We start from the raw sequence: 22919 nt of genomic DNA on the forward strand, positions 1-22919 counted from the left end.
TTCGCCGTACAGCAAAGCATAACCCGCCGTGCAGGAGATTCGAAACTTTTCTAGCCAATCACAGCGCAGTGCACCGTCATTTGAATAATCTTCGGAAACAACCCAAGCAAACGAGAGGAAGGGCTGTTTCTCAATGCGGTTAGCCAGCTATCCTTAAGCTATTTTATGAACAGCTGGGGTGTAAGTCCAGTTGTAGCCGATAAGCAGGCTCGTGGCAAAGAGTTACACGGTTCTAGATGGCTCTCCAAAACGGTTTTCGTTTTCGAGCTTAGCTTTACGAGCTAACTCGATCGTTAGCTAGCTAACTGCTTTGCGTGGGGCCAGCTAACGTGAAGATCAGCCAGTACAGGAAATCGAGATGTAGTCAAGTCGTTAGTAACTTCCTGGGACTGAGTAGTTTGTAGTTTCGTAGTTTATGTTTTAAGTTAGTAAACCGAGCGGATACTTAAATGTTGAGCTGTGCGTTTTGTAAGCAGATAAAGGGTGGTTTTTAAAAAGTCAAGGTAAAGTGATACAGAGACGGCCAAGTCTTGGGTTTTTTCGTTGTGGTAGACGAAAAAGTTAGTTGGACGGGGAAGGTTGCTTGTGTTTGGAGCGAAAATGAAAATCGTGGAAAGAAATATGGTGCGTTTGGTGGCTGTGCAACACCTCCGCGCAGCCTACGGGATAAAGACAAAGAACTGGAACAAAAACAAAACTGTCAACTGCAAGTTACCAGTCAGTCACTCGGTAAGTGCGTCGTGTATTTGTCACTATACTTGCTTATCTAGCCAGCATTAGCATCTTATTCTTTTTTTAGTGACTTTTGAAACACTTGACAGTGTGTTGCTTTTTGCAGTACATCAACAAAGTCAGCCGTGAGCAGTCCTCCCCATTGTTGGAGCTGTTGAATTAAATTTGCATATTTTTGAAAGCATGCCCCCCTCCTTCCAAAACCACTTTGTTAGCGTGTCACTGTCAGCCATCTCACCGATTGCAGATAATTTCTGGTGACTTGGCCACAATGCCTTACATTGACGTAAATCTCTTTTGCATCAGTTGAATGCCCAGTCAGTTCATCAAGCCAGATAGTACTCTCATAGTATGATGACTCCGAGTATACTCTTTGGTCTGCCCTCTATACAACACACTTTTTGTGTTGACGCAAATATGGCATTGTAATAGTACTGGGATAGGGAGATGTGTACCTTTTCAGCAACCTACTTGAAGCATCTCAGGATATGCCTAATTGGATTTAAGTGCAGACCGTCACTTAAATCCAATTTGGCTTATCCTGAGATGTTTAACTGGATTTATGTGCAGACAGTCACTGTTTGTACAGAAACAGTTGTGGTTCTGTCCTAGCGTTTTTACATTACTGGAAGCTGGATCTAAACAGTCACAAGGTTTGTTGCATCAGATGCTGTTGATTTTCAAATGCTAATTGGACTTCCCCATTTATGGGTATAACACTCTCAAACGTGAGAATGTTTGGCAGCCACTGTCAGATCAGCTTGATCGAGATGAGCATAAACCTGTGCCTTACAGGCTGCAGTAATGCAATGTCTGACATGCATACAAAGATCACAAGTTTGGGGTTGAATGGCATACCACACCGATCAGACAAAACATTAAAACCACTGACAGGTGAAGTGAATAACATTGATTATCTCATTACAATGGCATCTGTCAAGGGTGGGGGCTATATTGGGCAGTAAGTGAACAGTCAGTTCTTGGAGTTGATGTGTTGGAAGCAGGAAAAATGGGCAAGCGTAAGGATCTGAGCGACTTTGACAAGAGCCAAATTGTGATGGCTAGACGACTTGGTCGGAGCATCTCCAAAATGGCATATCTTGTGGAGTGTTCCCGGTATGCAGTGATCAGTATCTACCAAAAGTGGTTCAAGGAAGGACGACTGGTGAACCGGCGACAGGGTCATGGGCACCCAAGGCTCACTGATACGTGTGGGGAGCGAAGGCTGGCCCATCTGGTCCAGTCCCACAGAAGAGCTACTGTAGCTCAAATTGCTGAAAAAGTTAATACTGGCTATGATAGACAGGTGTCAGAATATTAGTGCATTGCATCCTCATGCAGGTAAAAAAAAATCACAGAAAGTTTAATCAATTCATCTGGACACAACATTTATTGACAGAAAAACGTTTCATCACTCATCTAAGTGACCTCTTCAGTCTCAACTGACTGCAGGTATCCCCACCCTTATAAACAATACAGTGGTATAATGACCAAAAACAACAATGTTTCATGTGCAAATTGGCGTGACCATTAACTAAAGTTTCAATGGTAATGTTTGGGAATGGTTGTCATCACAGCATTGTAAGATGGCGACAGACGTACTTTTAGCCTGCCCCCTCTTGGTTCAGGGATGGTCGTTTCCTCTTCACATAGATGGCCTCTTTGGCTCCCTGTTTAAACCAGTGTTCCTCCCTATCAAGGACGTGCACAAAGAGTGGCCACTGGCCTGTAGATGGGTGTAGACTGGCCAGACGCATTAGCTCATCTGTGTTGTGGCATCCTCTTGGCCAGCGTCTGTTTGGTTTCCCCGATGTACAATTTACGGCAATCCCCCTGGCACTTAGAGCAATATAGTGTATGCTGTTTGTGCCGGGGGACCTGATCCTTGGGGTGGACCAGTTTCTGGTGCAGCGTGTTTTGGGGTTTGAATGCAACTGAGATGTGGTGTTTGGAAAATACTCGTCTCAACTGTTCCGAAACTCCCACCACATACGGAATCGCCACTGGTTTATGCTTAGGCAGCTGTTGTCCTTCTCTCTGTGATTGGCTGGTGCACTGTTTGGGCATCTTCCTGGGTTTGACATACACACAGTTAGGACAATCACACTTAACCAGGGCCTGTTTAATGTGGGATTTCTTTCTCCCCTTCCCTGGCTGCTGTGTCGGTGGGGACGTTGTCAGCTCGGTGGTACAGCGTCCTGATGACTCCTAGTTTGTGCTCCAGTGGATGATGCGAGTCAAACCCTTAAGTACTGATCAGTATGTGTTGGCTTACGTTAAACATCAACAATCAAATGTCCCCCATCACCAATTGCAATTTCACAGTTGGAGAATGCTAACCTGTAATTTTTCACATCGTCCCTGGTGAACTTGATGTGGTTGTTCACAAAATTAATGTGGTCGGTGGAATGTCCTGAAATGTAGTTTTAACCCAGGCGTCATCCACAAGTCTGAGCCAATAACTAGGTGGTGTCCCTGGATAGGACATCAGAGCCCTCTTTTCCACTTTCTCCATATACAAGTTGGCCACTATAGGTGAGACTGGGGAACCCATAGCACACCCATGCCTCTGCCTATAGTGCTGCCCCCTGTATCAGTGCATCGCAGCTTGCTGCGTATGGGGCTGTGTAGCAGCAGACCAGTCAGAGTGCTCATGCTGACTCCTGTCCACCACTGAAAGCGCCTACAATGTACACGTGAGCATCAGATCTGGACCATGGAACAATGGAAGAAGGTGGTCTGGTCTGATGAATTACGAATTACGTTTTCTTTTACATCCTGTTGATGGCCGCGTGCGTGTGCATCGTTTACCTGGGGAAAAGATGGCACCAGGATGCACTGTGAGAAGAAGGCAGGCCGACAGAGGCAGTGTGATGTTCTGGGCAATGTTCTGCTGGGAAACCTTGGGTGCTGGCATTCATGTGGATGTTACTTTGGCATGTGCCCCCTACCTAAACATCACTGCAGACCAAGTACACCCCTTAAAGGACCTGCTGTGAATGTTTTGATGTGAGATACCAGAGGAAACCTTCAGAGGTCTTGCAGAGTTATGCTTTGATGGGTCAACTGTTTTGGTGGCTTGAGGAGGACCTACACGATATTAGGGAGATCAGTTTATATGTCGTTAGGTGATTGGTCTATTTTAGTAATGCTCAGCTTCAAATTCCTTTTATGTGTAGATACACTTGGATCATAAAACTTTTTCTGATTCTATGTGTTGTTCCTCCCCCCCCCCCCTCAGACAAAGGTGTTTGGGGTGCCACTGGAGAACTTACCTCAGTATAATATGGAACGTGGTGGTGTACCGAGGCAAGTGGACAAATGTTTTGAGAGCTTGTATTTGGCAATTTTTTTTCTTTCCATTTTATGTTATACTTAAGGATGCATCGATACTTGTATTGGATGTAATGCCGAAACCAGGCTAAAATGGAGTATTGTTGGAAATTTCACCCAACACTAAAATCTAATATGGAAAGCCATGAGTAATATGTCCTAAATTAAATAGCTTGATTAACTACATTTTTGGCACATGGGAGCTGGTATTTCTTTAATGGTAAACAAATCAGATTCTATCTCAATTATTTTACACATTTAAGCCAAACGAATGGTCCAAGTTCGCACTGCTCAGCAGGCATAATGGATTGGATTTGTACTCGGTATCAGCCAATACTTAAAGATTTATATTCGGAATTGGTGTCGGCAGAGCAAAAGTGATATTGGTGCATCCCTAGTTATACTCATTACATCTCTCTCCTTTCTCAGCTTTCTGGTTGATGCGTGTATGAAACTGCTGGCCCACGTTGAAACAGAAGGCCTGTTCAGAAAATCGGGTTCCATTGTTCGGCTTAAAGCACTCAGGGTGAGTGATGATTTAAGATGACCTTGTATTCAGTAGAGGAGACCTTGACTCTGGGAATAGCTTAAAACAGCGAAGCATTGTTTTGTCTACTTAGGCAAAACTGGATGTGGGTGAGGAGTGCCTGTCCACCGCACTTCCCTGCGATGTGGCTTGCCTTGTGAAGCAGTTCTTCAGGGAGCTGCCAGAGCCTGTACTACCAACAGAAATGCATGAGGCCTTCCTCAAGGCCCAACAGCTTCCCACTGACGAATGCAAGACCTCTGCCACCATGTTGCTGTCTTGTGTACTGCCTGACAGAAATCTCAGCATCCTGCACTACTTTTTTGACTTCCTCCACAATGTTGCTCAGAGGTATCTTAAATTGTTTTGTGTTGTGGTAGCATCATGTTATTTCAATGGATTATTTTCAAATGACCATCAAAATACATTTGGTTTGTGCTTAATTTGTCATTCATGTTGCTGCCTTTTACACAAGGAAGATTCTATATTTACTCAAATTATTCTTCTCTTTTTTTCCTGCTTGGTTCAGGTGTGCAGAAAACAAGATGGATAGTAGCAACCTATCTGTGATCTTGGCTCCTAACCTTATTCACTCTGGAGAAGGGACTGAGAAGATGAATGCCAACACAGAGAAACGCCTAAAGCTACAGGCAGCTTTGGTACACCGCTTCATTGAGAACTCCCTGAACTTTGGTATGATTCAAAGAACATGCACTGACCACTCATATAAGCACCGGTGTAGAATGCAGCTTTATAATGCTTTACTAAATCTTTGGCCATGTCCTTGACTTAGGTGAGTTGCCACAGTTCCTCATGGAGAAGGTTCCTTCTATGATTGGATATGAGGCTGCTGTTTTGTCTCCTGCTCATGAAGGGCTTGATGAAGAGATGGACACAAATTCAGGAATTAAGAAGAGACGCAGGCGCAGCTTAGGAGGTGTGACTCTAAACTCTGAAATATATTTTCTTGTGTTGAATGCAACATGTGATTGAGCAGCTTCTGTTGGTGGATATTGTATATAGTTTGGTTTGTCTTACATTTCAGATATGGTCAGTGGTGCTCTGAATAAGTTAAAAACAAATACCCCCCAGAAAGACGATCTTGGTAGGTATTGAGGTCAGGATGTTTTTCCTACTGTCAGACCAAGATGCTATGTAATATGATGACAGCCATCTATCTCGTCCACATATCACATCAATAAATAAGCTTTTTTTTTCTTCAAATGCTTGATTTCACCTTATATTTCTTTTTTCTCAGGGGATACATTAACCAAGATAGTTATTTGTCACTAACTGAATGTTAATTTTTTTATAGACTAAGTGCATCTGTTATTTTGTTGGAGTCAATATAAGGAATTGGCAGTGTTACCTTTTTAAGAAAACTGCTTTATATTTCCTGTCAATTATGGTGTGGATACACTGGAGCAGAGCGAATATCCTATGGAGAAATTTACATTTATAATCTATTAAAGGTGTAAGTAATCAAGGTAAAAGTAACAATTTTTTTCAAAGCATTATCAAAACGTACCCTGCATGATAGACAGTTATTTTGCCTTCTGTGTAAATTAGGCTACTAGCATTTAAAGAGTGCATTCAATATTGGCAATGCACATATGATGAATTTTTTTTTTAATCTTACCATAACTTTTAACATTTTTGTCAAGCACAGCCATAGTAAGGCCTATTGTGGCATTGGAACTTGGCATTATAATCCACACAAATGCAACATAAAATGTAATACTGGTACACATGAAAACAGATGACTAATAAAAATACAAATTTGACTAATAAAAATGGACTATGATAGAAGTTTTACAACCCTGCCCATCACAGTATCGGATCATGACTAATTATAGCGCAACTCCTGATTATTCTAATGCAGTTGTAATGAAATTGATTCATGGATGCCTTGAACGTGAATAAGTGCGATTTGAATGGGATGAAATAATGCCTGTCCGGACTTTCTCCTTTGCCTGCCTGCCTGCCTGTCATTTGCGCATGACTTCAGTCTGCCGATTGTTCATATTTTACTTTGCTCAATACTGGTATGCATTCAAAAGGATTCTGCTTACATGGTGCTAATCAATCAATTGTCTTTATGATTTTTGCCAGTCTTTTCCTCTGTCACTCCTGTGATTGCCACACCAAGTTCCAAGCGAAAACTCCCTGTGGAATCTGGTCAGAGTTTTGGATTTTCAAACAAGAAACGTAGATCCATTAAAAAGAACCTGGGTATAGACTTACTTCCCAGTGCTTTGTTCAGTGGAACCTCTACTCCTGGATCAGGTAGAGATGATTGGTCAAATAGGCATCAGCTAATTTTATGCCTATTTTTATGGCTTTTGATTACCAGTTTTTTTTTTCTCTATTTGTCTATATTACAGCATACAGTGCATCAGGAGTCTTGGACTCCTCCCAGAATACCTTGTCCTCAGCAGGGAGGTCCAATAGGCGATCTGTGAGAACTGCAAGGAGGAAAAGTAGACGACTGAGCAAAAGGCATACAGTCAACAGGTCAGCGCTTCCTTTGGTAATCAGCAGGATTATATGTATTATTAAATATGGCCTCCTAGATTTATTTCTCAAAAAGCTAACTGTTATTTTTTTGGATTCATGACTTTTTCAGAGTTGAATCGGGGAAGGCTGGTTGCTTCTCTCCCAAAGTCAGCAAGAAAGAAGCCCCCCGCAAGTCTCTGCGCTTGCGCTTTAGCCTGGGGAAGGGCAGCAAAGATGCTGTAAGTGTGGTTGCCTGAGAGACTTCACTTTACATTTATCTGGCTCCCAGATAAACAAATTAAAGAAAACACTAAATCACTACCATGAGGTATCAGCCTATGAGAATAATTTGTATTAATAATAAAAAAAAAAAATCCCTTAAGCATGCATGTGCTGAACAAGTTTTGGTACTGTGTTGCACAGTAGCACTTTTGTGTTTTAAAACCCGCAATATTGTTGGTCCCCTATTTATATTAGGTAACTAACATGTATGAATTGATGGTTGTGTGGTATTGAGGTTGGTCTGGACTCTTTTTTTTCTAAAGACCTGATCTGTTCTTAAGCAGATTTATATTTGTAATTGTACTAAATACATTTTAAAAAGATGTTATGAAATATTTTTACCTGTAAGAATTCAAGCTCTGGCATGTCTGATCTCAAACATGGTGTTCAGGTATTTACAATGTCTAATATATATGGTGAAAAATGTAGAGTATATACTTGTGCCTAAACTTTAAAATGTAACCTATTGGGGTGTTTTTACTTGAGGGGCTGTTAAAGGTGTATGCTACGGGTCGTTTTCTAATGCATTATACTTATATGTATATTTTTGTGTTAATAAAAATGTGATGACAACATTATCTTGTTTCTTCTGAGTGAATTTAATCATCCTCTGAAGAACTAACCACAAAAATCTCGGAGTAACATTTAACATTTTATTTAACATGACATTTTTTGTTAACATCGGTTGGGCCCTTTTTAACAATGTTATACTTTAACACTTAGTCCCCCCCTTAAGACTAAGTAGATTGCTTCATCTTTCATTTTTCATTCCATGCTGGTGACAAAGGGATCTGAGTCCATTGGCTGGCGACTTGCTACTCAGGAGAGCACCACCAGTTTTCGTCTCGCCAAGGACACGGAGTTCACCCACAGTGGTCTGCATAGTAAAAATGAGCCTAAAGGTGAGTATCCATTTAAAAAATCCAGGCATCTGTTTTATACATGTCAAAGGTATTTTCAGTTTGAGCCGAATTCCAGGAAGGATCTTATCTGTTCAGTACTGATGCTGGTTTCTATCTCTTTTTATCTTTGAAGGTTCCAAGTACATGAGTAAATCTGAGGACAACCTGTTGACTCCCCAATGTGGTTCAAGTGCCCACCGGACTTCATGGAGCAGTGAGACCCCTGAAGGAGCCCAAACTTTCGCCGGTGGGTCCTTTACAGATACGCCCATGACTGGGTGTCTTAAGAGCAACTATTTCTCTGAGCCTGTCATTGTTGTATGCAAGCCAGCAACAGGGGTGAGCATTCCCAAGAAGCTGTGCTGTGCTTCCAGTGCTGAGAGCCTGGAAATGGAAGGTTCCTCCATTGACATGCAGGCCCAGACGGGTCCCACCCTGCTTAGAATCAAGAAGGCTTTTACAGAATCTGGCAGTGATCTCCAGGCTATCGTGCAGGACCACAAACGATCCTCGGAAGAGCAACCGACAAAACCTGCTGAGAGCATCCTAATGCCTCCACCAGAGACTCCTACTCTTAAAGGTATATCTGTAGACACAAAGACATCAAGCCTCCCTACGCAACAAAGACAACTGGTCAACGATCAAAATATCACTTTTGGCCAGATAGAAATTACTCCATTGTCTCCTTTACATATAGACAGTGGGTTGTTTGAGACGGATTTATGTTGTCCAGCGGTAAAGTCTGATGATGGTTCCCTTTGGGCTTTTGTAAGTCATCATAACAGCTCTGTGGTGGAAGAGATTCGGATAGAGGCTGGTCAGGCAAACTCCAGCAGGCTGATTGATGCCCTGGACATCCAGAGTCCTGTTCACTTCAAACTAGGTGTCTCTAGTGGGCCTCAGTCTACTCCATACAGGCCAGGTTTGGAACTTAATGAGCTGAACTCCCCTCACTGTGATCCTACTAAGCCCAGTATGGTACATGAAAAAATTTGTGTTTCCCCAGAGAGTGGTGCCAAAGCCCAACACCAACAGCCCATCTTACCAGAAAGTGTGAAAACACAAAAGCTTTGTGTGGCAGACCACATTCAACGCTTCAACAGCCTCACCCTATATTCTCCCAATGCCTCTAAGGCCAAACGGGGGAGATCACCCCTCAAGTTTCAACGCACTCCTGTTCGCCAGTCAGTTCGTAGGATCAACTCTCTACTGGGGGACAGCAGGAAACCCACAAGGGATGTGGAGTTGCCCACCAGTCTGAGAGGCCCTGAGATGAAGACGTCGCACCTGGAGAGTGGCATTTCCTCAGGCTCCCAGTTCCGTCCCTACCCAGGGGAAGCGCAAGCAGGACCTTCAAATGAAAGCACGCACACCAAAAAGAAACCGCCTCCAGTCCCACCTAAAAAGTCAAGCACCTTAGGCCGTCGACCTAAGGCTTGTGCGTTGGATGATGTGACAAACAAAGTGCAACCCAAGCCCAAAGAAGGCTCCTCTGTCCCTGTCCCTAAGACTGATCCATTAGGTCTGAAGACTGCTGCCCAGCAAGTGGCAGAGAAGGAATTGTGCCATTACAGAGGTTCTCCTAGAAACCCTCTCAACCAAGTACGTCTGTTGTCTGCAACCAAGCCGATAGATTTATAGTGTATCGCCTTCTCATTTTGGCTTCTATGTTGTGTCTTTATCATGCAGACATCTAGGTCTGGTAAGACTGGATGTCTTCATAACATTTCTTATTTGATTTCTCATACTTCTCGGGGGTTTAATTTATTTTGACCTATGCCATTTTCTGTGGGTTATATGAGTCTAATGAGAGATATTCTTAAACCGTTGCCTTAATTCTTTTACACTAGTACTAGTTTAAAAAGTTTAGCAATATAGAAACATCAAGATAAGATGTGGGTTTCCAGCGAGTAGTGTTTTGGGTATGATAAACAAGCCAAATGATGGATGGTGGTATGGCTGGAAATTTTTAGATCAAATTTTTGCTTTTATTTATACCTTTTTTTTATCTTAATTTAGTTGGCTTTATATGTAAAAAAAAAAAAGAAAAGGTATTTTCTGGGGTAAAAAAATTAAGCTGTCTTTTTTTTCTTCGGTAGATGCATTTAAAAGCGCCTTTGTTATATTTATGAAAAAAAATTGCCAAGCAGTATTGATTCAAATCTCATTGCAGTCACTCAATTTCACAACCATCAGTGAATGATCATTCCCTCATGTGAGCTGTTTCACACAAATAAATTCCAACGTGTAAAATTTCAACGCGGGTGTTGTTGTTTTTGTTTGTTTTTTCTTCCCCTCTCACCGGATTGGGGAGATTTCCCCGTTTTTTTTTGTTTTTTTTTTGTATGTACATACTCTGTCCAGAGGAGGGCGTCCTATGAAAAGAGACGTTACACCGTGCATAGTGTTGAAACGGGCGTTGAGTTCAGCGATTGCATAATTAGTCCAGGGAGCTGGTGCGTAAATGTGACGGTGTAACGTTGAGCTCATCCGTTCCATCTGATTGGTTTAAATTTTAGACTCCAAAGTAAAGTATTGATTCAACGCGTGGGTTTGGAAACGGAATTAATAAAGTTGTAGTTGCCCTTCTCAGTGAGTTTGACTAGACCTGATATTAGATATGTAACGAAGGATTGTTCTGAGTGAGTTTAAATAGTTCACGGAACAGTTTCCATCCAGCAGTTTGGTGATTTCCTAGCGTGGTGTGAGTATGTAACGATAGGTTTAAGACCATATAATGAAACATGGGTACTGTGAGCGGAGACCAGTCTGGGCCGGTCCGGATCACTGAGATTTATTCAGTACAACAAAACAGTGGTTTCCTACAGCGGGCCGTGCCGTATGGTCCACACAGTGTGACTGGACGTGCTGTTGCAGGCTTGATATCACAGGCAGGATCAGCTGCATGTGTGAAGCAGATGGCTACGGCGGGTCTCTCTGATGCTGGACTTGATGTTGATGGTGTTTGAGTGTTAGGTCACCAAATTTTCACGTCTCTAAAACGCAATGCCCGGTATGTTGTGTCTATTGGAAAGGTCGGCAGCAAGTAGGCCTTGCGGACATAATATACTCTCGGGAGCAGGAAGCGCGCGAACGCAAAACATTTTGTAAAGTGATATTCTTTAAGCATGAAAGGTGTTTCTTTATAGTGCATTTAATACATTTCCCTGAATGGGAGGATGATGTTAACATGACTAAATCCGCTTATAATGAGTGGATGGGGGGGGGGGGGGCGTCCGGGTAGCGATTCCCGTGTTACATCTGGCTTGGTCGGGCGTCCATCCATCCATTATCCAAACCGCTTATCCTGCCCTTGGGGTCGCGGGGGTGCTGGAGTCTATCCCAGCAGTCATTGGGGGGCAGGCGAGGGGGCACCCTGCACAGGCCGTCAGGCCATCACAGGGCCGACACCGCAGACACTACCCGTTGTAATGAAATCGCAAAGATAACATTCAGTAAGCAACCTGTATTGCCTGAAAAGATCTATCTGATTTGTGGGGATCAGGCTTATAGCTGTTCCCTCGTATGGTTTAAATGCAGCTCAGGAAGAGATCAAGTCACTCTACTCTACGTAAGCATCTGCAGCTGTCCCTCACGGCCACGGCGAGACGTTTAGATGATGCTGGACGCGTAGCAACTGAGAACAGAATGACGTTGGATCTCGTTAGCCTCACAGGGTGGTGTATGTAAGGTGATTTCCACTGAATGCTGTGCTGTGCTCGGGCTTCCCCTGCAGACAATCGACTCTGTGCATAGTCCACTGACTTCCGGTTTCTACTTCAGCGGTCATACCAGTTTCCTGTTTGTTGGCGTGTGCTATTGGCAATGGCATATTTTTCGCGATGCCTGCAAGATTTGCCACGGATAAATGTAAACGACATGCACAGAATTGTCCACCAAAGTTCACCTGCACTTATTAGCAAACGGGTGAAAAGTTTCAAGTTGTACATATCAAGTTACGTCCACAATTCCGTCCGTCCGCTCATCCTCATAATTGTGGACGTGCAGTAGATACCGGAAGTCAGTGGATTACAGTTATGCCCAGAGCCGATTGGCCTTGTCTGCGGGTGGGAAGCCGGATGTGGGTATGTGTCCTGGTCGTTGCACTAGTGCCTCCTCTGGTCGGTCGGGACGCCTCTTCGGGGGGAAGGGGGGACTGGGGGGGAATAGCGTGATCCTCCCACGCGCTACGTCCCCCTGGCGAAACTCCTCACTGTCAGGTGAAAAGAAGCGATTGCTGACTCCACGTGTATTGGTGGAAGCATGTGGCAGACTGCAGCCCCCCCGGATCGTTAGAGGGGGTGGAACGGCGACCGGGACGGCTCGGAAGAGTGGGGTAATTGGTCGGATACAACAATTGGGGAGAAAGACGGGGGGGGGATGGATGTGGGAAATACGGTAGCACCTAATTTGCCAACTAACTTTCTAACAAGTAACCTAACTAATGTTCACCACATATTAAAATATCGTGTTTGGTGAGGAAAGGGGGGGGGGGTCGTGTTTAGGGATAACCAGGAGCATCCAATAATTCTCATTAATTCATTTTATCTTAAAGGCTTCTAGTTGAACTTTTCGCTCGTTAGCAGTTGATTTTACGATAATTACCAATTTGACACCCGAAACACTCATAATGTCACAAACAATGTATTTATGTCTCAATAATCCAGGTAGAAAATCAAAGAAAGGTGAATCAGTTCATGTGGACACGTTTACTGAGAGAGAAACGTTTCATCACTCATCTATGTAAGTGACCTCGCCAGTCTCAACTGATTTTAGAGTTAATGGATGGACTGGAAGAGGATGTGCACATCCTTGATAGGGAGGACCGCTGGTTTGAAGTCAAAGAGGCCATCTACATGAAGATGGAACGACCATCCCTAAACCGAGTGGGAGGGGGGGGGTCACCATTTTACGATGATTTGATTGCAACCATTCCCCAACCCTCTGCGAATAGTACACATTGACATTTAAACTCCAGTTAATGCGCACGGCAATTTGCATATGAAACCGATCGTTGGTTTCATATACATATGGTTGCATATGGTTTTGCATATGAAACCGGTCATTGGTTTCGGTCGTTATGCCAATGTATTGTTAGTGAGGTTGGGGATACCTGCAGTCAGTTGAGACTGAAGAGGTCACTTAGATGAGTGATGAAACGTTTCTCTCAATAAACACTGTGTCCAGATGAACTGATTCGACTTTCTTTGAATCTAAACAACGTTGGCCTAAATTAACCAGCAAGGTTCATTTAACTGGGGTCATTAGTAAAGATGCAGAGTTTCTGTAGGCCCACCCTAAAACACAGAGTTGGAAGTTAAAAAGCGAGATTTCAGCCATCTCAACACAACTGCTTCTCGTTCAGTCCGGTACCAAAAGCTCCTATGTAAACTGGTAATAGGCTCCAAATGAACATCCACCAGTTCGACAGCGCCCACCGTCATGCTACTGCCTATATCCAAGAACAAAATGTTGCTATTTTTTTCCGGTATTTTCATGCAAGTTTTGATACATTTCAGGGAAAGAAATAGACATATAGATCATCAAATGATCCTTTATTACTTCGCTGTTAAACATCCTGATCGTTCACTTCACACGTCCAAGTTCTCTAACTTGACCGGGGCATTATGGATGGATTGTGCATGCATGGAAATATCCGCTTTAGTTGTGAAATTTGTGCGCATAACGCAACTCCTGGTTTTCATAAGAGCCGTGTCTCGCCTTGCTCTCCTCCTCCTCCCCCTCCTTCTCCCCTTGGTAGTCCTCGGTTGTCTGTTTTCTTGAAGTGGGTTCAGGGAAGTGTTGAGGGGGCGGATAGTTTTGATTTTCCCTACATCGTGCTTTAGCCAATAATGTAGCGGGAACCGTTGTGCACATCTCAGCTGGCAGACATTTAAAAAGGAGACAGTCCGGCGCTGCAGCAATTTGTATTAACCCCCCCACCCACCCCCCCAACTGGCCCTGTCTATGGACTCGTTAGTCTCCCACCCATCCAGAGTCCCATCAGTGCGCGCCTCCGGTGTATAGTGAGTACTGTTGACGTTATTAACGGCCTATCACCTCTGAACTTGTTGTTAAGGACCCACAAGACCATCTCACTCGTGGCTACGTGGACGGAGGCTTACACAGGTGAGTGGCTTTCTCGTATTTTGCGCAACGAAAATCCGCAATTTTAAGTGCTACTGTGCGTAGTTCCCACTCGATGCTCTCGGGTGGTTAGAGTTCAGGCAACATGTTTGAAAAATGCTATGTGCATGCCCACACCTGGTGGGATTTTCACGCTCGCGTTTTGTGTAACAGAGTAAGCAAGGTATAGCTTTTGAGTGTTTATGATTCAAGTATTTCAAATTAATTTGACGAGGAGTCTCGTTCTTTACGCGACTGCGTCCGAGTTTGTTCGTGCGTATTTACGCAGCGTAAAGCTCTGGCTGCGGCACGAAACCTATCGGCATCGTTGAAGCGGTGTAGGTGATGAATCTTCTCTTATACCTCCCTAGGGATGGCCAGCTCAACGCGTATCCTCTGTGGTCTGGTTTTCATCTTGGGGTTGCTCTCCTCTCCCGTGGATTCAAAAAGGAACAGAGGCTCACAAGGCGCCATTCCTCATCCTGACAAAAACAACCCAAACGAATCGGAGCAGCAACCGCAGCCACCGCAGGCGGGCTCTGGCTCCCGGCGGAGGCAGAACCCGCCTGCGCCGGCCGAGGAGGTGCTGGAGTCCAGCCAGGAGGCCTTACATGTCACGGAGCGCCGCTATTTGAAACGGGACTGGTGTAAGACGCAGCCCCTCAAGCAGACCATCCACGAGGAGGGCTGCGTCAGCCGCACCATCATCAACCGCTTCTGCTACGGACAGTGCAACTCCTTCTACATCCCCAGACATGTGCGCAGAGAAGAGGGCGCTTTCCAGTCGTGTTCGTTTTGCAAGCCCAAACGATTTACTACCATGGTTTTAACTTTGAACTGCCCGGACCAGCAGCCGCCCACCAAGAAAAAACGCATCCAGCGCGTCAAGCAGTGCCGCTGTATATCCATTGACCTGGACTAAAGACAATAAGCACACTCTATATGATGATGATTCGTGTGTTTTCATTATTCCCATCTTCAAACGACTGGATTGTTTAGAGAGAGAGAGAGAGAGAGAGAGAGAGAGAGAGAGAGAGAGAGAGAGGTTGCCTTACAGCCAAGAATGTACACCATCCTTTATTTGAGGATATGCTCCGCTTGTGAGGACAATCGCCAACACAGATAGGCTTGTTTATAGGCCAGCCTGCATGTACTTGTCAGTCTGCGAGCAAATATGGACATACCATTTATAAACTGACTTTGAGCAAACAAGTAGTGCATATTTTATATCCTCAGTCAATAGGCAACACTGCACGGGAATCATGGAATGGGCACGTTTTACGCACGGTTTATACACCTCAATAATTAGGACTGCATTCACACAACAGGTTTATTTAAGGCTATAGCTTACTGTTCACGACAAAAAAACACAAAAAAACCCAATGCCTCTTATTACGACAGGGGAGAATTCCTGTCTAAATGTATGTTTTTTTTGTTGCAGTTTTTATGGGCTTAATTGGTAGTTTCCACTATGTGGAATTTGATGGATGAGTGGCGAGGTTAGTCAGTGTGACGAGATGTTTACTACATTTCAAGAATCCTTAATTGATTTCTGTGAATTTCGAGGTCCATCAGCAAGACATTTTTCTTAGTTTGTCGCCTTCTCGATTATAGAGATCGACCAAGGCTGCCGCATTAGTTAAAATGTAGGCTACAGCGTTGGCTTATATAGTACTGCCGAGATTGAACAAATGTAAAGCCACCATACATGTAACCGGTTTTGTTCTTTCTTCTTTTTTTCTGAGTCGAGCAAAAAAAAAAACATAAATAAATAAACACATACTGGCATCAATAATGTAAGGCAACTTCTGATCTGTCAGTTTTTTAGCCAAAAGCGGCAGCGAAGTGCACCACATGAATGGATAAGAGTGCTTTATATATAGGACAACACCATTACTCACCCCAGCTCTCTTCCCAAGGGCGTTTAGGCCACACCGAGTCCCCGGGATGAGATGTAAAATGTTGTCGTAAAAGTGCTCAAATTTACGAGGAAAGACAGCGAGAAATGTAATTATACCTGTCAGTCCTACCAACCTCTTCAGACGGTACGGGCTCATCCGGTGTCGTCATATCTCTTTAAGGTGGATCACGTCTCACGCGACGTCCGCCGTTGAGCGGGAATTGTCCTTTATTTAAAAGTTAAAAAACAAACCAAACCTAGCCCTCGTGATCATGTATTTCCGTGCTAGCTGGTAGCTTTAGCAGACGAATTTGTTTAAGCAACATTTCTTTCAAATAATGGGACCGGAGTCTGTGTGACGGAACTTCTCTACACATTCTCATGGCAACTACTGGACTTGTTGCATTTCAACTTAATTTACCACCGATTTGTTTAACAATTTGCAGTCAAAAATACAAATAAAAACACACAACATGCAAAACTGGAAGATGTTTTTTATTATTATTACTTATTGAACAGCTGACTTAAAGGACTAAAAAAAAAATCTTCCGTATTCCATACAATTGACCATTTCTAATTCTGAAATAAATATCATAACAGTTTTTGCACTACAGCATCGTTTTGCCTTTGAAAGAAGTCCAGAAGTCCAGAAGAGGAGCTGAGATAACACATCCACAGTGTCCTGATGAGAATTCCTCAGTACAGCCTTCATCGTGCAGTCTTCTGATGCTGCATTTAAAATACAATTTGGTAAGATTACAGAGCACCTGCATGAGAGCTACAGAAGGCCATAACGAGAAGCAACATAAAGTTGAAAAAGTTAAAAACAAATCTTTTTTGGTAAAACATTCCAAGTAAAATAATGCAAAGGGAGGTTTGCGAAACTGCCTTTACACAAGAGGAATGACGCGTGTGTGTGTGTGTGGGGGGGGAAACAAACAAAACAAAAAAAGTAAAACAGTGATTTAAGATTCAGTCTAACTACATATGGGGCACTCCAATGATGGATCCTTTCTGAGGTATACTGGCTCACATGGCTTCACCTGATATGTTTTAACTTTGTAAATAAATTAACCGACGTCTCTCCGGGTCCAAATAAAACCAAACAGTCTATGTAAATTACTTCATCTCCAAATGGGGGCCAAGCACGCTCTGAATCATGTTTAATGAATCCTGGCTTGCCATACAAGTAACGTCCAACAGAGCTACCAGGTAGCTTCTCAAACCCAACTAAATCACAACTTATATAAAAATACAGCCTCTAAAAGAACAAAGCTGATGATATTTGTTGGCATAAGAGAAACCTTTCTTTAGTTAATAAATGGCATATTTCTATTGATACAGGGGCATAATCATTTCACCCTCCATTTCTTACATCTTACATAGTGAAAATAAAAACAGATTTTGTTAAATACGTACACCTTAAAAAAATAAAACAAAATTAAAATGCATCTTTTCATTGTGGTGCGGTACAATTTGTAATTCTTATTGCATAGGAAAAGAGGTTAAAAAAGTGCAAGACTATCTGAAATATCTGCACACTTACTAAGGGAGGTTGAATGTAGAATAGCAGGTTACTATATACGTACATCTTTTACAAGCAAGAAGGTCCTTATGACTGTAACAGACATAGCACATTCTATGTACAGCATTCTTTAAAATATCAACATTTGCGTATGACATACATTTAATGTGTTGGGTACAAGGCCAAGACATCTCACTTTCTCTTTAGTTATTTGTTCATCCTGGTGTGTGTGTGTGTGTGTGTTGGGGGGGGGGCAAGTCCAGGGGCCGAGTTTGCTACTAGGTTCCATTACTCTCTGGCCCTCAACCCGGACGAGGTCAGTCTGGTGCAGTATGACAAAATACAGTGAAATCTTCACATTCTGATTAGCATGTACATCAGTTTATATACACTATGTCTCCAATTGGGTCTGCAGCTCAGTAAAGATCTTGCATCATAATGTTTATAAGCCGACACCCGCATATCACACCACACGGTCCCTGCTAACAGCAAAACACAACATGATATATATTTACAAGACTTGTAATTTGCCATTGTGAATGCAAAGACCGTTTAAAGCGGGCCACTGGGGATATTGCTTGCTTGTTCTTGCATATTCTTGCACTACTGCTCTCTGAGTTATCTTTTCTGTCAACAGTGACATTCCTCTGAGCAAACATCACCAGGCTGCCATATTTGTTCACAAAGCACAGCAAAGACTCCGACTAGTACGTTGTATACACATAATCTCTCTTCAAGAATTTTTGAATATGTTTCATCACAAATGCCGTCCTATGCAACAGCTACAGCAGTGAATAGATTGTCAGCTCAAATAGGTCTATGAGGAGCCTACGTAGGGTTGCTACTGTGGATTTGTCAGCTGGCATTGGTGTGAATCCCACTGACCCCTTGTGACTTTTCACAAGCTGGGCACCCAGAGGTCACACCAGGCTGGATGAATGAGATCGACCTTTGCCCTTTCAGACTCCCATCATTCCTTGTTTTGTCAGCCGTGCATCTTCGGTGTAGGCTGTCCTGCATCTCTACAGAGGGGTTGTGCCAAAAAAGGCCCCCCTTTTGCCACACATGGTACGCCTCTCCAGGGTGGAGGTCCCACCATTTGGGAGTAGCCCACACAAAGTGCATGATCTCTGGGGAAGGGCTGAGGTCTAAGAAGGGAGGGTGGCGGGTTTCACCGGCCAGTCGTAGCTGGTTGGAGCCAGAGTAATTGTGTTCAGTGTGGTTAGTAGGACAGAGGTATGACACTAGATCTGGCGAAGATCTGGTAAAGATTTACTGTGATGCCGTACAGAGGGCAGTATGCTATGAGGTACGACGTTGGGTCAGAGGCAGGTGGTGAATGCATGGGGGATGAAGCCAGTTGGTTCTCTCATTGATTTTCTCTTCTTCGTGTCTTTGCGTTACCAGCCATCCTTTCTTCTTTCACTTCTCACACTTCAATTCACTCAGCTGGAGGACATATTGGCTTCCTTCTGGCGCAGTCTCTCTTTCTGTTGGTAAGAACCAGAGGGTTAGTGTATCTGCACTGGTTTCAGTGTTGACTTATAAGAAAGTAGTGTTTACAAGGGCTTTGCAAGCACCACTACTATGCGCTGTGTAAATATGTTCGTACCAAACTGTTGGCGTTGATCTTCTTGGTTTCAACTCTCTTCTCTGCTGTGATCTTCCTGATGTTTTCCTGAGCTTCCTTCAACCTATGGAAAGTAAGAAAATCTTTTAGCATGAAATCAATCAATCAATCAATCAATCAATCAATCAATCAATCAATCAATCAATCAATCAACCAACCAACCAACCAATCAACCAACCAACCTATCTACCTATCAACCTATCTATCAAACCATCAAACTTCAACCACTGAATGAGTCTGGTCATTAACATGAACTTCTAGAACTACTGGAAATACCAGTAGCTAAACCAAAAGAGCTGCACCAAAACATAATGTAAAGGCAGGGGCCTCACATCAGTCCATCTTTGCTGAAGTTGAGCGTAAACACACAACAGCATCCCCCTTTGGACCCATTTACTGGGTCATGGAGAGCAATACTTACACAGCCACCAACACACCAATGCCCCTTTTGCAAGTGAAAGCCACACAAATGTGAAGTGTGACAGAATGACAGAGGGTCGACGAGATAATGAGGCAGTCTTTAAAAACACTTGGCTGTTATGAGTGTGCAAACAGTATTTAAAATAAAGTTAATTGTACATAAGCACAATCAGCTGTGGGTAATGTGAGACATGATGACCCAGTAAACAACTAAGAGGCAGCACATGGATGCACGGCAGGGCTGTGAAATCATTAAACCCCTCCACCGCATTAACGGTCTCATGGGGAAGGAAGGCCCGGCTCAAAAGACAGCGAGGTTGTTTTGACCATGTGCGTGCATTGTTAATGGCGTGTAGACACCAAAATATACTTTGGTGCTTAGAGGTTTCAACCCTTGACATTTTAAGGAGTTGAATTGCCCGTCCAACTGCTTAAAAAGGTAATTCAGTTTTTTTTCTTTTTTAAACATTGCTCTTATTTTCAGTTTTTGCCATTGTGCATATCTATTATGAAATCATTTTACTCACTGGCTTGAATGTGGAGAATTCGGACATGGGACCACCACTACACACGGCCTTACAATGGTGTCTTATGGGGGAACTGAACACAAGCCTGATACCTGCGATTTCAACAGCACCGGCAACAATGTACCAGATGATTTCCCATTATGTAATGACTTCTAAATTGCACTTGCCGGGTGGCTAGTCTAAGAGTACTACTGCCTACTGTCAGTACAGGCTGGTCATTCCTGCAAGCTAAAAACAGAAAGTAGCTCTGCAACATGATCAACCACTGAAAATACCAGAAATTTTGGGTAATTTTTAACTTGCACTTTCGTTTTCACTTCCAAATAAGTTGTTTTGAGGGCATCTGTGTAGCGTAGTGGTCTATTCTGTTGCCTACTCACACGGGGATCGCCGGTTCGAATCCCCGTTTTACCTCTGGCTTGGTCGGGTCCCTACAGACACAATTGGCTGTGTCTGTGGGTCGGAAGCCAGATGTGGGTATGTGTCCTGGTTGCTGCACCAGCGCCTCCTCTGGTCGGTCGGGGCACCTGTTCGGGGGGGAGGGGGAACTGGGGGGAATAGCGTGATCCTCCCACGCGGTATGTCCCCCTGGCGAAACTCCTCACTGTCAGGTGAAAAGAAGCGGTTGGCGACTCCACATGTATCGGAGGAGGCATGTGGTAGTCTGCAGCCCTCCCCGGATCGGCAGAGGGGGTGGAGCAGCAACCGGGGTGGCTTGGAAAGAGTGGGGTAATTAGCTGGATACAATTGGGGGAAAAAAGGGGAAAAAATAGAAAAAAAAAGTTGTGTTGATTATTGGACATCTTGAAATATGTTTGACACTCACAGCGCCATTGTAAAGCTGAGTCCAGCAGTGGTCTCGTGTCCAAAATGTCAACAATGAAGGTAGCGAGTAAAATGATAACATGACTGATATGAATAATGGCAAAAACTACTGAAATAACACCCATCCATCCATTATCCAAACCGCTTATCCTGCTCTCAGGGTTGCAGGGATGCTGGAGCCGATCCCAGCAGTCACTGGGCGGCAGGCATGTTGTAAAATACTAAAATTACCCTTTAAGACTGAAAAGAGCCATGAGAGAGTAACGCCATAATTTAAGATATAATGCCGAAAGTATCATACAGGACTGTGGATGATAGTTTCTCTCAGCACACAGACCTGTGTGGCGACTGTCAGTCAGTCTTGGTCTCACGTGCACGTCCCCCGGCCCTCTGGGCTGCATGTCCAGCATCATGACAGTGTTTAACAGCTCTTCCATAACCCATAGCCTTTAACGACCCCAGGCCCCCTGTCCCCATGCTAGTAAAGCCAGGCGGCCGCCAAGACGGCCCGCTGTCCCTCAGTGGGATGCCCCCCTCAAACATGACGCCTTGGGTCAGGGGCAACATCGTAAATACAGCCCGGGGCTTTCAGACATGGGACCAAGGCCTCGGCCATGCTTGTTTGCCTTCTCTTTGATGGCGTCGCTCTCTGCTTTAATCACTGCCCACTGTCTACACATCTCCCAAGTACAATTAGTGCTAATTTGACAACGAGAATCCAAGTCCGAGGGAAATAACAGTCAAGTCTCAATTAGGTAGATTTTTGTACTATTTTTTCCCTCCTTTGCAGAATTGGAGCGCCTCCATTAGCCAAGAAAAATAAAAATCGAACGATCTGTCTACGGAAACCAAGCCGCTAAGGTTTACCAACGATAGCGCTCAAGTTTTCATGACCTGTGCCGAGTAGAGAAATGGGATCTGGATGAATTTTTTGCAAAATACCACTGACCTCTCCTCGGAGATGCTCTTGCTTTCACGTTTCCACATGTTCTTGAAGTCAGTGCAGAACTCATACCAGAGCATGAAGATGTAACTGGGGGCCACTTCCTTCTCCCCCGATTTTGGCTTGAGCCCAAAGTAACTCACCATGTCCTGGAAGCTGTGGGGAACAGAGAGGAAGCAAATTTGGTGACTCTATATTTGAATATTTCCATTTCTATGACATATTTCTGATGCGTAGTCATTCAGAAGACTGTAAGATGCGGAAACTGAGGATGGGAAAATGTTTGTGTGAGTGGGGGGGGGGAAACGTGAAAGAAAATGGGGCGAGGAGAGAGACAAACAGAATTTGAATATACAAAAAGGACAGGAATATACAAGGAAATCATACAGAAAGAGAGAGAGAGAGAGAGAGAGAGAGAGAGAGAGAGAGAACTGGATGGAGGAAGTCCACCCTGCTGGGCGACAGGGGAGAACCAGTAGTGGCGGCTCCATTATCACATTGACCTCCACAGGCTGCAGGGGAGGACTGCCAGAGCAGACAGAGACAGCCAGGAATGGGCTGCTCCTCCACCAGACACAGCAGACACACACCAGCTCACACACTCAAACAAACACACACTCGAGCCCACACACTAAAGTACACTTTATTCACACTTACAGGTACTCTATGGACAGTTTAATTGGCAGACAATCGAAAGTGCAGATATGACATAATATTCAAATGTTCACACACACACATACACACACACACAC

At 43.9% G+C, this 22919-nt stretch overlaps 3 protein-coding genes across 4 annotated transcripts in view; 2 read left to right on the top strand and 1 right to left on the bottom strand.

Moving 5' to 3' along the window:
• Positions 1–111: 111 nt before the first annotated feature.
• arhgap11a (Rho GTPase activating protein 11A) lies at positions 112–10510 on the top strand. Of its 2 annotated transcripts, XM_056296083.1 has the most exons (12): positions 112–729; positions 3974–4041; positions 4495–4591; positions 4686–4942; positions 5121–5284; positions 5385–5528; positions 5637–5696; positions 6704–6877; positions 6976–7105; positions 7218–7326; positions 8157–8271; positions 8405–10510. In XM_056296083.1, exons 1-12 carry the CDS (start codon positions 601–603, stop codon positions 9910–9912), a joined length of 2955 nt encoding a protein of 984 aa, XP_056152058.1. In that variant the 5' UTR covers positions 112–600; the 3' UTR covers positions 9913–10510. The 2 variants fall into 2 exon arrangements, with proteins under 2 accessions (XP_056152058.1, XP_056152057.1); XM_056296082.1 differs by lacking the exon at positions 5637–5696.
• A 3707-nt stretch (positions 10511–14217) lies between these two features.
• grem1b (gremlin 1b) lies at positions 14218–17734 on the top strand. The gene is made up of 2 exons (XM_056295912.1): positions 14218–14400; positions 14769–17734. Exon 2 carries the CDS (start codon positions 14771–14773, stop codon positions 15317–15319), a length of 549 nt encoding a protein of 182 aa, XP_056151887.1. The 5' UTR covers positions 14218–14400; positions 14769–14770; the 3' UTR covers positions 15320–17734.
• A 1222-nt stretch (positions 17735–18956) lies between these two features.
• LOC130126498 (formin-1-like) overlaps positions 18957–22919 on the bottom strand; it is an 81924-nt gene continuing 77961 nt past the window's right edge. Inside the window, exons 16-18 of the mRNA XM_056296048.1 lie at positions 22174–22323; positions 19435–19516; positions 18957–19312 (exon numbers count right to left, since the gene is read on the bottom strand). Of these exons, the coding sequence (XP_056152023.1) occupies positions 19268–19312; positions 19435–19516; positions 22174–22323 (277 nt within the window). The 3' untranslated portion in view covers positions 18957–19267. The remainder of the gene's footprint in view (positions 19313–19434; positions 19517–22173; positions 22324–22919) is intronic.

The sequence above is a fragment of the Lampris incognitus genome, chromosome 16 (assembly GCF_029633865.1).
Source record: "Lampris incognitus isolate fLamInc1 chromosome 16, fLamInc1.hap2, whole genome shotgun sequence".
Lineage (NCBI taxonomy): Eukaryota > Metazoa > Chordata > Actinopteri > Lampriformes > Lampridae > Lampris > Lampris incognitus.

Excerpts from the sequence above, each read along its gene's own strand:
- arhgap11a (XM_056296083.1), top strand. The coding sequence starts at position 601 with ATGAAAATCGTGGAAAGAAATATGGTGCGTTTGGTGGCTGTGCAACAC. Across the intron at positions 5,285-5,384 it reads TGAGAACTCCCTGAACTTTG|GTGAGTTGCCACAGTTCCTC; the intron begins GTATGATTCAAA and ends TCCTTGACTTAG. Across the intron at positions 7,106-7,217 it reads AAAAGGCATACAGTCAACAG|AGTTGAATCGGGGAAGGCTG; the intron begins GTCAGCGCTTCC and ends TGACTTTTTCAG.
- grem1b (XM_056295912.1), top strand. The coding sequence starts at position 14,771 with ATGGCCAGCTCAACGCGTATCCTCTGTGGTCTGGTTTTCATCTTGGGG.